Source organism: Apteryx mantelli, chromosome 15 (genome assembly GCF_036417845.1).
Source record: "Apteryx mantelli isolate bAptMan1 chromosome 15, bAptMan1.hap1, whole genome shotgun sequence".
Taxonomy (NCBI): domain Eukaryota; kingdom Metazoa; phylum Chordata; class Aves; order Apterygiformes; family Apterygidae; genus Apteryx; species Apteryx mantelli.
This window is the reverse complement of record NC_089992.1, coordinates 12,444,984-12,459,126: the sequence shown is the minus strand read 5'-3', so window position 1 is coordinate 12,459,126 and position 14,143 is coordinate 12,444,984. Positions and strand designations below refer to the sequence as shown.

Below are 14,143 nucleotides of genomic sequence, written 5' to 3'. Positions count from 1 at the left end.
CGTTAGTTGTCCTGGCATTTCCCGACAAAACCCCTGGCTTGGCTCCCCAGCCTTAACCCAGGGGTTCGCTGCTGCTGACAGAGGAAGTTGTTTCTCCTGCAAAACTCAGGGCCCCATGTCTTGCCTCCTCCATTGCTTTACAGATGCTTCAGTGAGCCAGTTCTCAGGGTGATGAGAGATTAGGTCAGGTCATTCAACCTCAAGAACAGCATCTGAAGACTATAACACCTTGAGGAGCTGGTGCTTGGTGAGGCAGCATCTGTGCACAGAAGGACCACTACAGCTCTTTACGTGCTTTAACACACACAGCAGTGGCCCCACTAGGTAGTAATGCCCAAAGAGAGTGATAACCAGGCTTTTTTCATATGTGCTTGGGAAACGGGAGAGAGAGAGAGAGAGAGTCGTCGTGCCACTTGCAGAACTGTGAAATCCTGCTTGTTCTGTTTGTGCCTGTTCTTCTCCTATTTCTTTGTTTCTGTGAGGTTTATGTTGTAATTTGCTGAACATAAAATACTCTTTTCCTGTTCTGCACCTTTGAGTCTCCTGTACGCCTTATCTAGATGCTTGCCTGGATGGATATTACAAATACAGGCTTGGTTTGGTCTGCGTCCCCTGATTCATGTGGTTTTAAGTATCATACACAGGGTGTTGCCAGTGCTCTCCAGCAGGGAAGAAGAGGTCAGCCCAAGCTTATGTACCTGCTACGGTAGCGGCATGGGTTAGGGAAAATGTGAGGCAGCATGAGTTGGCTTCTGCTCTATCAGAGTGAGAAATAATTCAAGCAAGTGTGAAGGTAGTAAAGGAAGGAGATATGATGAGGGAGCCACCTGTCAAAAACAGCAAGAAGTTTGTTTGAAGGTGGGCGACCACTGAGTCTAAACCTGAGAGTTAAAGGCGATTACAATGCTATGATGCTCCGTAGTTGGGGACAGCTGACACCTGTCCTCCATGTGGGAGCCTTCTGCTGGAGCGAGTCAGCCTCTGCAGGTATGCTCTTCTACTTAGGAGCAGTTCTGTGGACAAACTTGTAACATGCTTAAGTAACATGATTGAAAACGTTGTGCTCAGTGAGAAATTCATGTTTTTCAGGTATGACTAGAGTAAGAAGATTTGTTTTCTGCTCTTTAGTGGCAAAATTTACTGCGAGACTTTGTATCCAAACTAGCAGCCCTTTTCTGCTGTGAAACAAGGAAGCTGGCGCAGTTACAAAAAACCCCAAAAACCCAAAACACCTTCAGTTACATGCAATAGGGCTGCAGGGATGTTCCAAATAAGATGTAGCATCTAATGTTTATCTTCATCTGTAATTTCCAAATTCTGTTTTTTGGAATTCAGCAATGAATGCATCAGGATAAACATCACTCTGTGCTATTCCCTCCCCCACCTTTTGAGCAAGAATCGCATTCCCTGATGCATCCGTAGAGAAGGGAGGCTTGCCAAGCAAAATGTGCATATCAAATAAGCAAGTAATCGCTCCTTTTAGATAGATTTATGCTGGTGTAGTGTTAACCCTTGATTTTCTGAAACACAGAAATTTCTTTTCTTTCTCTTCCATGTAGCAGAAAGAGCTATTACTGGATGGAAATGTCTGGGTTTTGCACCTGTTGGAAGTCCTTATAGCATGTAATTTCCCATTAGTTTATACTTTTAGGGGAGTGCATTTTAAGAGGAAAACTTGTTAATTTCTGTAGTAATCATAAACCACGGAGCAACTCATTCTAGCTAACAGCTCAAGAACTGTTATATTTTAAATGGTTAATGTGCTCAGGCCCTTTGACACAGTTCTCCCAGCAGATGTTCGTGCTCTATGGCCAATATAATGGATTCCTCTGAAGAAGGATTTTTGCTATTCAAACCAGGCAGACATAAACCTCTGAAACAATATCGTCACATGTTTTTCTTTTCTCTCTAGGTCTCACTTGCTGTAGAATACTGATATGGTAGCCTGAGGAGAAAGGCCTCTGTGGAACTGTTAATAATTAGCATTTTGCATCTGACAAATATGTGGGCTTTCCCCCTGCAGCCATGGCTACTTCTTATCTTAACATCTTAGTGTTCTTAGTGCTTAACGTCCTAGTGTTCTTTCAGTCAAATCTGGAACCTACAACAGCTTTCATTTCTTCTTGTGTACTGACTCTTCCTGATATGAAGGTCAGTCACACAGAGTCAAAATGAGATCATCCCCCAGTTTTTAAAGGTGACACTTCTTTAAGATAAGTGATGCTTGTTTTTGCTACTCTGTAGCTGTAACTATTTTTAATCCTCAACCCAATTGTTTATCCGCTTAGAAAGCTGACCTTTATTAGTATATTCATACTTTGGGATAAGTATATATTCCTAACATTATCAGTTTTAAAATGCATGTGTATTTTATATTAAATGTCAGAAACCATAGTACACGAGGGACTTTGAGAGTAATCTTAGGAAGGACCAGGATTTCTCTGAACAGACAAATTCTTCTTGAAGTATACTAATTGATCTCTTAATGTTTAGAACGATCTGATTAAAAAATTTCTAAGAATTGCCATATTATTAGTAGGGGAAGTTCTGAAGCCTGCAAGCTGGGAAATGAAAGGCTGTAATTCGCTTTTGCATGTGCTGTTTTAATTGCTTCCTATTTAAAATCTTACACTCCTTTTGAAAGTATAGAGTATAGAATCTGAAATCACTTACCTGCATTTCTTGCTAGTATTGTACTCAGTGACACATGCACTGTACATGTAATGGATACATTGTTTTTGAAATGAGGATGAGTAGCATAATAGAGCGACTGGTTTCTTATCTGTTTTCCATCTTCCTCCCTAGTTACCTATCTTTCATGGAATCAGTCATTATACAAAATAAATTAATTAAGTACATTTCCTTGTTCAAGTCTTCCTGGAAGCTTTTTAGAAGAATGTCTGTGTACCAAATTGTGTTTAATTCAGAAAATTCTGGTCTATTGTAGATAAATGCAGAAGAGGGAATCCTGCATGCTGCTGGAAATGGTGTACCTCCAAAAACAAAGGATTACTGCATAATTTACAATTCTAATTGGACAACTCTTCCAGATAGCCTCAACAATGCTGTAAGTAGTTTATAATCGTACTTCCTAAGAAAACTAAAATGCAAAGTGAGTTTGGATCAGCTATAATACTTAGCTTTGGGGCTTTCCTTCCCCCAACCCCAAAGAATCTCCATGGTAAACATTGCTTTACTTAAAAAAAAATCAGCTTCTGAAGTTTGTAAAAATGGTATTCTTTCTCTGTTTAGAAGCTAGTTTTAAGTACATTTATGTGTTCATCTGATATTGTTGGATTTTTTTCTGTATCTCAAGTGTCATCAGTATGTCCAAGTTAGTTTAGATCTGGGAGTACAATTTTTGTGTATTTGTTTACAAAAATGCTGTAAACTTGAGAAACAAATTGCTTGTACTGATCTAGTATACTTATATTGGTTCATCAGTTTCATCCGGTGTTTAATTGCCTTGAAAACACGTGGTGGCATAGCAGATTATCTGGAATGTGTCATTCTGCCATACTCTCTGAGTGTTTTTCTGCCTCTCATCCTAGTTTGGCTCACAGAAACAAATCTTTTTTTCTTTAGGCACTCTTCATATAAACAAGAAATAATTTGTGCTTGGAAGTGATCAAGGCAGCAGTATTTTTCCCCCCTTCCCTCCTGTCAGTTGTAAACGGGTTAACTTGATACAAAATGGAGCTACAATCGTTCTCTGCTCAAACATCTTTACTGTGCTACATTGGCCACTGAGATGTCTTGACTAACTAAAGAAAACTGAAAGTGACTTTAAAATCACTGTCAATCATAAATCGAACTTTAAAATAAGGATAGAAATCTTGTTTAAACAAATACTACTTTGTTAAATTGGCATAATGGTTTTGAACAAGTGTTACACTTCAGAACTCAGGTTATCTAGCATCTGGGTCAGTGTTTTTATTGGCTTTTGAAGTCTGGAAATGTCACAAAGTGTACACTTGGATTCTCTAGAACAATTGACAATGATTTTCCTATATACTGATTTCTTATGTATAAATTACAGCCACATCTGCTGTGAAATTGCATTTAGCAACAGCCAGATATTTCAGCTATACACTGTTCTAAAAGTCCCTCAGTATTGCAGGCTGCAGAAGCTGGTACTCTGATTTCATGTTCCTGAATCAGTGACTTCTTTCTGCTTTATTGCAAAGCTCAAATTAGCAAGTATAATAGTCTAGTGTTCTAGCTTAGTTTGCAGTATCGTTTTTCCTCCTTTTATCATGTCCCTTCTCTCTGCAGACTTTCAGGATTCTGGAAAACCTGACTTCTACAGTACTCTGCAGTTCTTCTGAAGCTCCTCCTGGCTTACTGAAGGACAAAGCAGTTGTAGTGATGAGAGGAAACTGCACTTTTCTGGAGAAAGCAATAATTGCTGAAAGACTGGGTGCTAAAATGCTGCTGATTGCCAGTAAACCTGGGCTAGTAAGTTACAACATGTGATTTTTTTTCTGCAATGAGATCGTTTCTTATCTGTTTGGCCCAATGCAGCGTTGTGCAGTGATAGCTGAGAGAAGTCCCATGAATGTATGGGATTCCAGCGTGAGTTGTTAACCTTCCCTACAGGGCGCAGCGCTAGTGCGACTGCTGCTCCTGTGACCAGAGGGTCATTCAGAGTTAGCTTTGTGCAACCCTGTTACATCAACTAAAACGATGTACAGTTGAATTTTTGTTTTTAACCTGTTGCTTGTATCTTTATTCACATTTCCAAATGCAAATACTTGTCTTCATTATTTCCTAATGCTAGTGTATTCTGAACTCCCTGTAATCTTAGGTGATGCTTTGTTTTAAACACAATGTGCAACAAAAATAAAGCAGGAAATTGTCATCCAGAATTGGAAATAAAAAAGAAAAAGGCCTTTTGAGGTATCTTGACAGATATTTCTGTTGCTTTTTTTTGTTCTCTAGTACAACCGAAATATGTGTACAAATATTTTCAATTTCAGAATAATTTGTGTGATTATAATAAGTTACAATTTTTTTAAAAAGCTTTGGGAAAAAAATAGAGTTTTGATTTGTCTCTTACAATGCTACAATAGTATTAGACCTTTATGAATTCAGAGGTGTGTGGTAGTATCACCTGTTTCACCTGAAGTACTCCTGTCTTTATTAACATTTTGCAAAAGGTGATGAATCTGCTCTTTTTTTTTTTTCCTCCCCTACAAATACATTGAAATTTAAAGGATAATCTGCTTATAGCCATCTGGCTTGGCAAGTTAGCTGGACATTCTTATCACTGGTGCTTTCTCTTCTAGTCTTCTCTTACAGATAACAAGACTGAGTTTAAAGATGTGACTCTCCCAATTGCTCTTATAAGATATAATGATATAATGGATATGCAGCTGGTAAGTAATATAATTTCAGCATGGTTCATAGTTCATGTAAACTTAAAATTATTTTATTCATTTGCTCAAAAACTTAAGTCAGATATGGATGTTTTCCTGAGGACTTGAACGTGCATAGATACTGTTTTCAGTTTCACAGAAGAGGGTAGATATTAAGTCATGGAAACACTGGTCTTCCATTTTCAAGTTAATTTGAGAGAATGTTTAATTAGAACACTAAGAATGTGAAAAATAATACCCAGTTGCAGGGAGGGTAGGCTTAGAAGCCTTCCTGCTAAACAAGATAAGCAGCTGTCCAGCAGATTTGTATGGAATTGCAGATGCCTGACATAGGTAGGTAGAGAGCTATAGCCTGAGAGGTCTATCCCGTTAGCACAGAAGGTAAAACAGTTAAACTTTTATGTGGTGGCATGACATCTTGCAGCCAAGCAGCACCTTATCAGGTTGGATGTTGAGGAAAGCGTGAGGTTGGGTTTTTTTTCATTACAGGTTAATTGGCTCTTTTTCCATAGCATGACAGCATCTGTTACAGAGAAGTTGGGCGGTATAGTTTGAGTTTCTGCTCATGAGTTCATGGTGAGATACCAAGCGTGTATCTTTAAAATGTGGCAGTTGTGGTATTTCCTACACTTTTTGGCAAGGAAGCTTGGTATATATTTTTTTGGTTTACTTTGTCTTGACATCTAATAATAGGGTACAGAATATTGCTGAGGGTTTGAACAAGAAAAAATACTGTTTGACTTTGTTTTGATTTTGTGTTAAATAAGTGCTAATTTTTGCAGTTGCACTGCATGTGTTTTCATATGAATAGCAGAGGCTAGCACTAATCTGCATAGTCTTAGCTCCTTGAATTTGCAAGCTTTTCACCATTTCTGCTCTTAATCTTCAGAGCTGCCATGGGAAGTTGTCTTAGGTAAGTATGCAAACTAAAACTGTGCCTAGATATATAGGATTTGGGTTGTTTTATGTTTGTTCGCTCAGTAAAGATTGGTTCCTGCAAAGCACTGCCATGACTGAAGGTTTGTGATGACTTTCCTCACTCTGCCATAATCACTGAGGAATACTGCATTTTGGTTCAGGTTGTCCTCTGTTGTCTTAAAATTTGTTCCTTCAAGCAAGACAGATGTCGTTTGCTTAGCTGAGTGTTTTTGAGACATGCAGTACCAACAGGAGGAAGAAATTAGGGCAAGGTTAGATCCCTGGTTTGTTCTGAAACTTCTCTGCACCAGTTTATTGCCTAGTATTGTTTGGGATGGTGTCACGTAGAATCACGTCTGTAGAGCTATAATAATCAGTTGAAGTAACTTTTCTAGTAGATCAGTGTGCCCTATGATGTCTCGTACTGCTGTTGACTTAAGAAATTCAGTTTTGTCTTAAAATGAAAGCTGCTTTCACAAAAGTTGTAAGAAACAAAGCCTAGGCTGCAAGTGATCCTTTCCTAGTTCCGATGGAGTTTTTGCCAAAGCCTTCTGTCGTGTCACTGGCAGTTGCTTTGAATGACAGATGCTGCTTAGAAGCTGGCAGCCATTGTACTCTTCCTACTGCACAGTTGTATTTCTGTTTTAACTTTTTTAAGGCCTCCAGCTTTCTCTCTCTTTAATTAAAAGAGAGAGATGGCACCAGTCTAAAGGGAGCTAGTTTATGTAAGCATTCTTTGTACTCGTTCTTATTAGACTTCATCTCTGTTGGCTTTTACCACTTGAATCAGATGTATGATGAGTCTTGGTAACAACAGTAGAATGTTGCAAGCTTTCTAGTAAGTGGCCAGTGCTCTTGCGGGATTGCTAGCCGATGTGATGTGTTTTATTCTAGTGCTCCCTGTGATGGGAACTGAGACTTAGTAAGTTCTTAGCAGAGAGCAGAACAGTAAGGAAGCAATCAGTATAGGTTCTAACATGAATTATACTTTCTTATGAGTTCTAAAAATTCTTATAAAAACTGGATTAAGACATGCTGGAACTGAATAGTAAAAATACATAAGTCATTAGGTTGGTAGGTTTTTTTTTTTTTGTTACACACAGGATGCTGTAATTTGAATAGGTTTTTTTTTGCTTTTATCTGAAATTATGTTTCACTTCAGACAACTGTAATGTTTCACTAGCATTTGATTTTCTTTCACCTATTTTAAAAATTTGATTATCTGAACTTCCATAACTAACTTAAACCAAAGGAATGTTTCTGACTTCTTTAGGCTGCACTAAGGTTAATATCTGTAACGATCTAATTCAGATGCTGAAATGAATCAGCTTTCTTCACATTTGGCTAGTGTGTTCCACTGACTACTCAATTTCCCATTCAGTCTCTCCACTGCCAGTTTAATCTTCCTGTAGCCAAATTTGTCTGACATGTTCAATTCTTCTTTTGCTTTTATCCCACATGCAGGCTGTTAACAAATCTGTTCTTCTGCCACATCTTTAAAGTCTGCTTTCACTGCAGGATTGCTTTAGGTGCCCTGACTGACTTTGACTACAACAGCAAACCTTTCTCCCCTCTTCCATTAAAATTATCATCCTTTCTTTGTTTCTTGAATCTCATCTTTCAGTCAAGTTAAAGCATCTTGGTTTTGCTTTCAAGATTTTTGTACAATTCAGTATCAGCTATATCTCTGTATTCCCTCCCATCTTTTTCAGTGTCCTTCAGATGCATGTTTCTTGCTATGATCTTAAGCTTTCATGTAACTTACAATTTTTCTCTTGCTTTGAATCCATCCAAATCATGTTGATGAAAAGCTGTTATTTAATGACTTCTGCCACCTTGAATTTTCACCATGTCCTGAGAGGATACTTGTCTGAAGCATCTTGCCTGCATCTGAACCAGGAGTTTCTTGGTTTCAAGAGCTAGAGGCAGACCTTCACTGATGCATCTCAGGGGACCTTGGAGTCTGTGTATTTCAAGTTAACTTGCCTCCAGATCAGCCCTCCTGCGGTGCAGAAGTCTTCAACAGCACTTGGTTTATTTGGAGGATGAAAAATGTTTGGGCTAGAGGCACAAGTTCTCAGAAGCGCCGAAAGATTACAAAGAAGTACCACTTTGCCTCATGGTATCCGTATGTTCCCACAGCAGTAGTAGTAAGGCTGCTTTCAAACCTGAGCATCCTGGAAAGTGGCATGGAAAGCACATCTTGCATAGTAAGCTGAAAATTTGTTCTCAGCGTTGTGTAAGTTAAGAGCAGGAAATTATGATGTTCATCATGTTGAAAATAAGCAAAATAATTTCCTTCTTGTCCTTATGAACTGACCTGTTTGCTATTTTTCAGACTCTTGGAAATGAAATTAATGTGACTCTTTATTCACCACCTTTGCCAGAGTTTGATTGCAGTATGGTTGTCATCTTTGTAATTGCTGTGTTTACTGTGGCACTGGGAGGCTACTGGAGCGGAGTATCAGAACTGTAAGTTTGTTCAAGATGTGAAATTTTGTGAAAACTATGGCTATGATCAGTGAGGAATAATGTTCTTTACGGTGCTAGTTATTGCACCTAGATCCTCTCATTCTTTATCTGCTTTGCCTTGAGCTTCTTGAGCAACTTCAGGCAAATAATTCTGTGGGTCTGGGCATAAACCAATACGAGCTGAGTATTTATTTTAATCAGTGGTAACTGATATAATAATCTCTGTGGCTCAGAAGTTTTTAAGTTATTAAACTCCAGCATGTAATATAGGGATAATAATATTTTTCTTCCTTGCAATGCATATAAATACACATTAGGACCCTCTGAAAATAGAAGATTTCTTAAATTAGATGCAAGGTTTTTTCCTAAGTAACCTTTGAAAATTTGTAATTTTTGTAACATATCCTGCATAGGGTTTTCTGGTTAAAAACATAATTTTTTTGATTTGTTTAATTTAGCAGTATTTCTGGACTAGAAGAGTCTGAAGATCAGTTTGACGGGCATGCAAGGCAACATAAGAGTGTATATTCTTTCCTCTGTATCTCCCAGTAGTCTTTGAGGAACCTTATATAGTAGATCTTGCAAGTCCCTAGGGGATGGTGCAGCTCTTGGGATGAGGAGTGAGTTAATATTTTGACAAATTGCCAAATACCCTATAATTAGCATTGTAATACTCCAATATCTGTGACAGAATGTAGGTATTTTAATGATGACATCTTTAAAATCAAGTGGGTTGCAATATGAAACCTTAAAGCAATACCAACAGCTGCCTTCCACCAGGCCTGACTATAGCTTCGCCATGCCAGGACCAGCACAGGTTTGGAGAAGGTGCATATGCAGTTGTATATGCTGTCTGCACTGGCAAGGATCTGTGCGACTGTTTGGCCCCAGCTGGCTATTGAGGATGTCCCTGCACCGCGTTCCTGGACCTAGGAGCACTGGGGAATGCAGTGCAGTTGTGTGTGGGTGGCTGCAGACAGTTAAAGTCCAACCAGGCTTATCTGCTGCGGTTTGGTGTGTTATCTGGGGGACTGAAGCGGCAGAGACGGAGCAATAGCAGCTCTGGAGCTAGGCAGGGGCAAGGAGGCAGCAGCGGTGCCTGCACAGGGGAAGGGGAGGGGAGGAGGCCAGAATGTGGCAAATGCAGGGAAAAGAGGGCGTAATGGGGGTTTCTGCGTTGCCTCTCTTGCGTTCAAAGAGTGTGCGGCTTTGTTTTAGTGAAGTGAAGCACGCTGGATGCGCAGAACTGTTTTTGTCTGGGGTTAAACTGGAGATAGCTGATCTTTCAGAACATGGTATATTATTCTGCGTTGCTTCTTGGATGTCTGTGCACAGTGAATGGGCTGTGTACTGCACTGTGTAGGGCTTCCCGCGCTCTGCACTGGTCTGGTGCCCCGTTTCCCCACAACAACAGGGAGTGGATCATGTGTGGTAACAGGCTTCCTCTTTCCCACTAGTTATGCAAATATGCATGATTTTTTGGAAGAGATTAAAGAAATAGAAAGGTGTGTGTGTGGGGGGGGAGTTTTGAAAGGTTGGATCTGATTATACTGCTTCTTTACCCTACAGTGCTTTAGGGTGCGGCTGCACTGAATGTTAAAATAACAAAATATAAAGCTGTCTCCCATACTGAAAAAACCCCTAGATGTAATTACCTTAAACTTGTTAGAAGTGCACTTTCATAAATCTAGGGTGAGTTTTTTTTAAAGCTGCTTATTCAAAGCATGTCCTCTAAGAAGGTGATTCATCTAACAAAGTGCCTTGCTCCTGTGGGCTTTTTCTTTTGAAGGTGGTTGTTTCAGTGCTGAATTCAGCACTTTGTAGGTAGGTCCGGGGATTCATCAGGAACATGCTATCTGATGGGCAAGTTTCACTAGTGTCTGTACTAAAGAGTAGTACATCTGTCTGCTCAAAGAACAGAGTAAAACACAACAATTTCAGTTTCCTCGTTTTGTCTGCTGAGGCGTAAATATGGAGTAGGTATGCCCAGAAAACAAGAGAACTCTTACTCCCAGTGCAAATCTCTATGTTCCTGCTCCCATTCCTTTACTTGTTAATTATGGGGCATAAGTGTAAAAGAACTGGTAGTTAGCAAGCTTCCTTTTGCTAACACTAATGTTTTTGAAGACACTTAATGAAATGTTTATAGTTGAGATTTCAAAGCAGTGTGTAATATACATTACGGTTTTGACTTATCGCAGGTGTGTGGTAAGTCAGAAGTGACTGACTGCATTTAGCCCAAGAAATTCTGAAGTCGGAGATGATGCACTGAGACAGCTGAGGGCACGCATCCTGAAAAGGAGGCCAAGGGTTTTGATGTCAGACTGTTTTTCCCCATGCTGGTTGGGGTTTTGACTGGGGTTGCTTCTTAGCAAGCTGATGATTCCATTATCATTGGAAGGAAAGGCTCTCAAGAATCATTTCCTTGTGATCTATGCTAGGTTAGGAGAGCACATCTCCATTAAAATGGAGAGACTCTCAAAAAATCAGTATACCATTTTTCTGAAATTTTTGAAGTCTAATAATATGAAAGTTTAAACTGAAATGCTGTCAGACAAACTATTCTGATCATAGTAAAACTTTCAAAATCTGTCATCTGAGATAAATGTATATGTGGCTTTCTTAAAACAGCGAGAATTTGAAAGCTATGGCAAATCCTGGAGAGAGAGAAACAAGACGAAAGAAGGAGGAAAATGTTACTTTCACCCCTCTAACAGTCATCTTGTTTGTTGTCATCTGTTGTGTCATGCTAGTTTTGCTTTATTTCTTCTACAAATGGCTAGGTAAGAAACAATGGATCATCTCATTTGATTTATATTTTTCTGCATAATTTCATTAGGTGTTTAAGTCTGAAAAGCCAGATTTCTAAACTAAAATTAATGCACTCTTTTTTTTCTTAATTGCTCTCTTCACGTATGAGGGAGTTGAAGGCTGAAGAGATCTAGTTGCTATTTAAAAAGGAGGGGAGCTTCTCTTACGAAGGCTGCCTTGCCAGTGCTTATTCTGATTGAAGTAATGTGGAGGAGAGGTGACTAGCAACCAGTAATAAAGTATATCATGTATGTTGACATTGTTGTGAGGGTCGCAATGATAACTTAATAGTATTTAGAGTGAAAGTTTTGTTAGCTATTGTTAAATTGACCTTGAGTGTGTGGTTGCAGTGCCCTACCTGAAGTATTAGGATATATGGCAGTACCATAATGGAATAAACTCAGACATACTAGCAGTGACGTAAGTTCTTCTTCAGTGATGCAAGACCAGTAAAACATGGTTTCCAAACTGCTGGTGGATTTTTCCTGCCCTCAGATCATGCAACCAGAAAACATGCGTTGTTTTAAAATACATTCTTTAATAAGAGCAATGTAACTTCCATTCTGAAAGCTTTTTATCTACATTCTTTCCGTAGAACTTGTTAAAGTTATCCTCTTGCTTCTGCAAAAGAAACTTCACTGTGGTGACTACTGGTTTTGTTTAACTTTGGTTACCTAAACTACTGGCAATGCTACCTTTGCTAAACTTGTCCCATTTAAAGACTGATGAATTATTTAATTTGATCAAAAGGTTTAGGCTAAAAATTCCCTGTGTCTGCTTGCTCTGAGACGAGTTTGAGGTGAATTTTGGGAAGAAGTGAAGAAAGAGACCACTTAAAGGGAAAGTGAAAAGGGGAGGGGATGATGTAATAAATTAAATAGGGAGAGGAAGAAATGTGAATAGTACAAAGAATGTATGTAATAGCTTTTTGGTAAGAAGCCCAGTTCTGTGCACTTTGGAGCAGGTATGTGAAAACTGTTACTATGATATGATACGCTGTTCCCAGGGAAAATTCTGTAGCTATTAAAAAAAAAAAGGGGGGGGGCATCAATACATCACTACTGGAGTGTGAGAATGCAAGTCTTAATATCCTTAGCTGGAGTTAGTACCAAGTAGCCAATAAGCTAAAAATATTTCCCTTACTGCCTCATGAGCAGGCAAAGTGACTACGGGGCAAATTTGAAGTGAAGAATATTATCGGAAATTGAGCAAACTGGTAGTCATAGAATAGCTCTTCTAGTTTAGCCGTCATCAAAAAAAACTACGTGAAGGTGGTATCTGATCTCTTACTCCTTTTTAAAGAAAGGAGAAGAAAAAAGTAAAATGTGTTCTTTCCATTCAGAAACTTCAAAAAGCAAGTCTTTGCTGGGTGAGAACTCCCGCGTCGTGGAACAGGCCTTTCAGATCTCAGCGTTTTCTGTCATCTTTTGATGACAGTGTATGGAGCAGTACTATAACTGATAACAGTTTGTATCAAATGTACATCCTTGTATTTGATTCCTGCTTGCTACATTTTTTCTATTGTATTTTGTCACTGATTCCCATCTTCCTTTCCTTTTATCTAGTGTATGTTATAATATCAGTCTTTTGCTTGGCATCTGCAATGAGTCTATACAACTGTCTTGCTGCATTAATTGGAGAAATACCATTTGGGCAATGCAGGTATTGTACACCTCTTAGTTCTTGTAACTCTAAGGTGGGGTTTTTTTTGGGGGGGGGGTCTGTTTGCTACTCAAGGTATTGTGCAAATGTTAGCATGTTTGACATATTGTCCTGTGTATGGTTTAGTGTGCTGGATTGTTACAAAGATAATTATGATCTCCTTTGACAGATATGTAAGGTATCCATAGGATAATCGACAGTTAAACAGTGATATCGACAGTTAAACAGTGGTGTGGGATAATGCAGACTTGCTGCATTATCTTAATTTGAAAGCATTATTAACTGTTTAGAATAGTTGAGCTTGAAAGGCTCTGCTCAGCTATCTGGGTTTGGGTTTGCAAAATCCTGCCTGCCTGTAGTGTGTGCTCGCTTCCTTTTCTAAGGAACCCTAACATAAGGGAGGGGATCTACAAATACTTACACTTTCTCGACAGTGGAAGCTTAAATAGTTTCCAGTTCTCCCTGGACTGTTTTGAGAAAGTAATGTGCTGTAGGCAATAGCTTTTTTTTTTTTTTTCCTCATGTTAATCTGTGCTGTGGCTGTGACAGGCCAAGTTTTTGTTTTTCTTTCAGTCAAAGGCAACATGTTGCTCATGCTCTGTGTTAGAAATTAGCAGTTACAGTCCTAACTCAGGCACTATGTTATCTTTGTACAGATAGGCCTGTTTTATTATTGTGACTTAAATATTCTGCAGGTATTGGTGGTGGGTATGGGAATGCTTCTAGTCTTCTCCTTTGTATTTTTCGCTTAAAAAAAACCCCAACATTTAATACAACAAGTGGTGCTTTTTCTCCAAAGAACAATGTTCGTATAAGCTTGGAAGCCTAAGGCTATGGTTGCATGTTACTTACTACAGGACATGTGTGCCTGATCACCTGGCTTTACAAAGGTAGATATCAGG

At 39.0% G+C, this 14,143-nt stretch overlaps 1 protein-coding gene across 4 annotated transcripts in view; it reads left to right on the top strand.

Moving 5' to 3' along the window:
* SPPL2A (signal peptide peptidase like 2A) overlaps positions 1-14,143 on the top strand; it is a 29,914-nt gene that overhangs the window by 1,038 nt on the left and 14,733 nt on the right. For all 4 annotated transcript variants that reach the window (XM_067305219.1, XM_067305220.1, XM_067305217.1 and 1 more), the window contains exons 2-7: positions 2,948-3,067; positions 4,276-4,458; positions 5,289-5,378; positions 8,635-8,768; positions 11,400-11,551; positions 13,145-13,241. In XM_067305219.1, the coding sequence (XP_067161320.1) occupies positions 2,948-3,067; positions 4,276-4,458; positions 5,289-5,378; positions 8,635-8,768; positions 11,400-11,551; positions 13,145-13,241 (776 nt within the window). The remainder of the gene's footprint in view (positions 1-2,947; positions 3,068-4,275; positions 4,459-5,288; positions 5,379-8,634; positions 8,769-11,399; positions 11,552-13,144; positions 13,242-14,143) is intronic.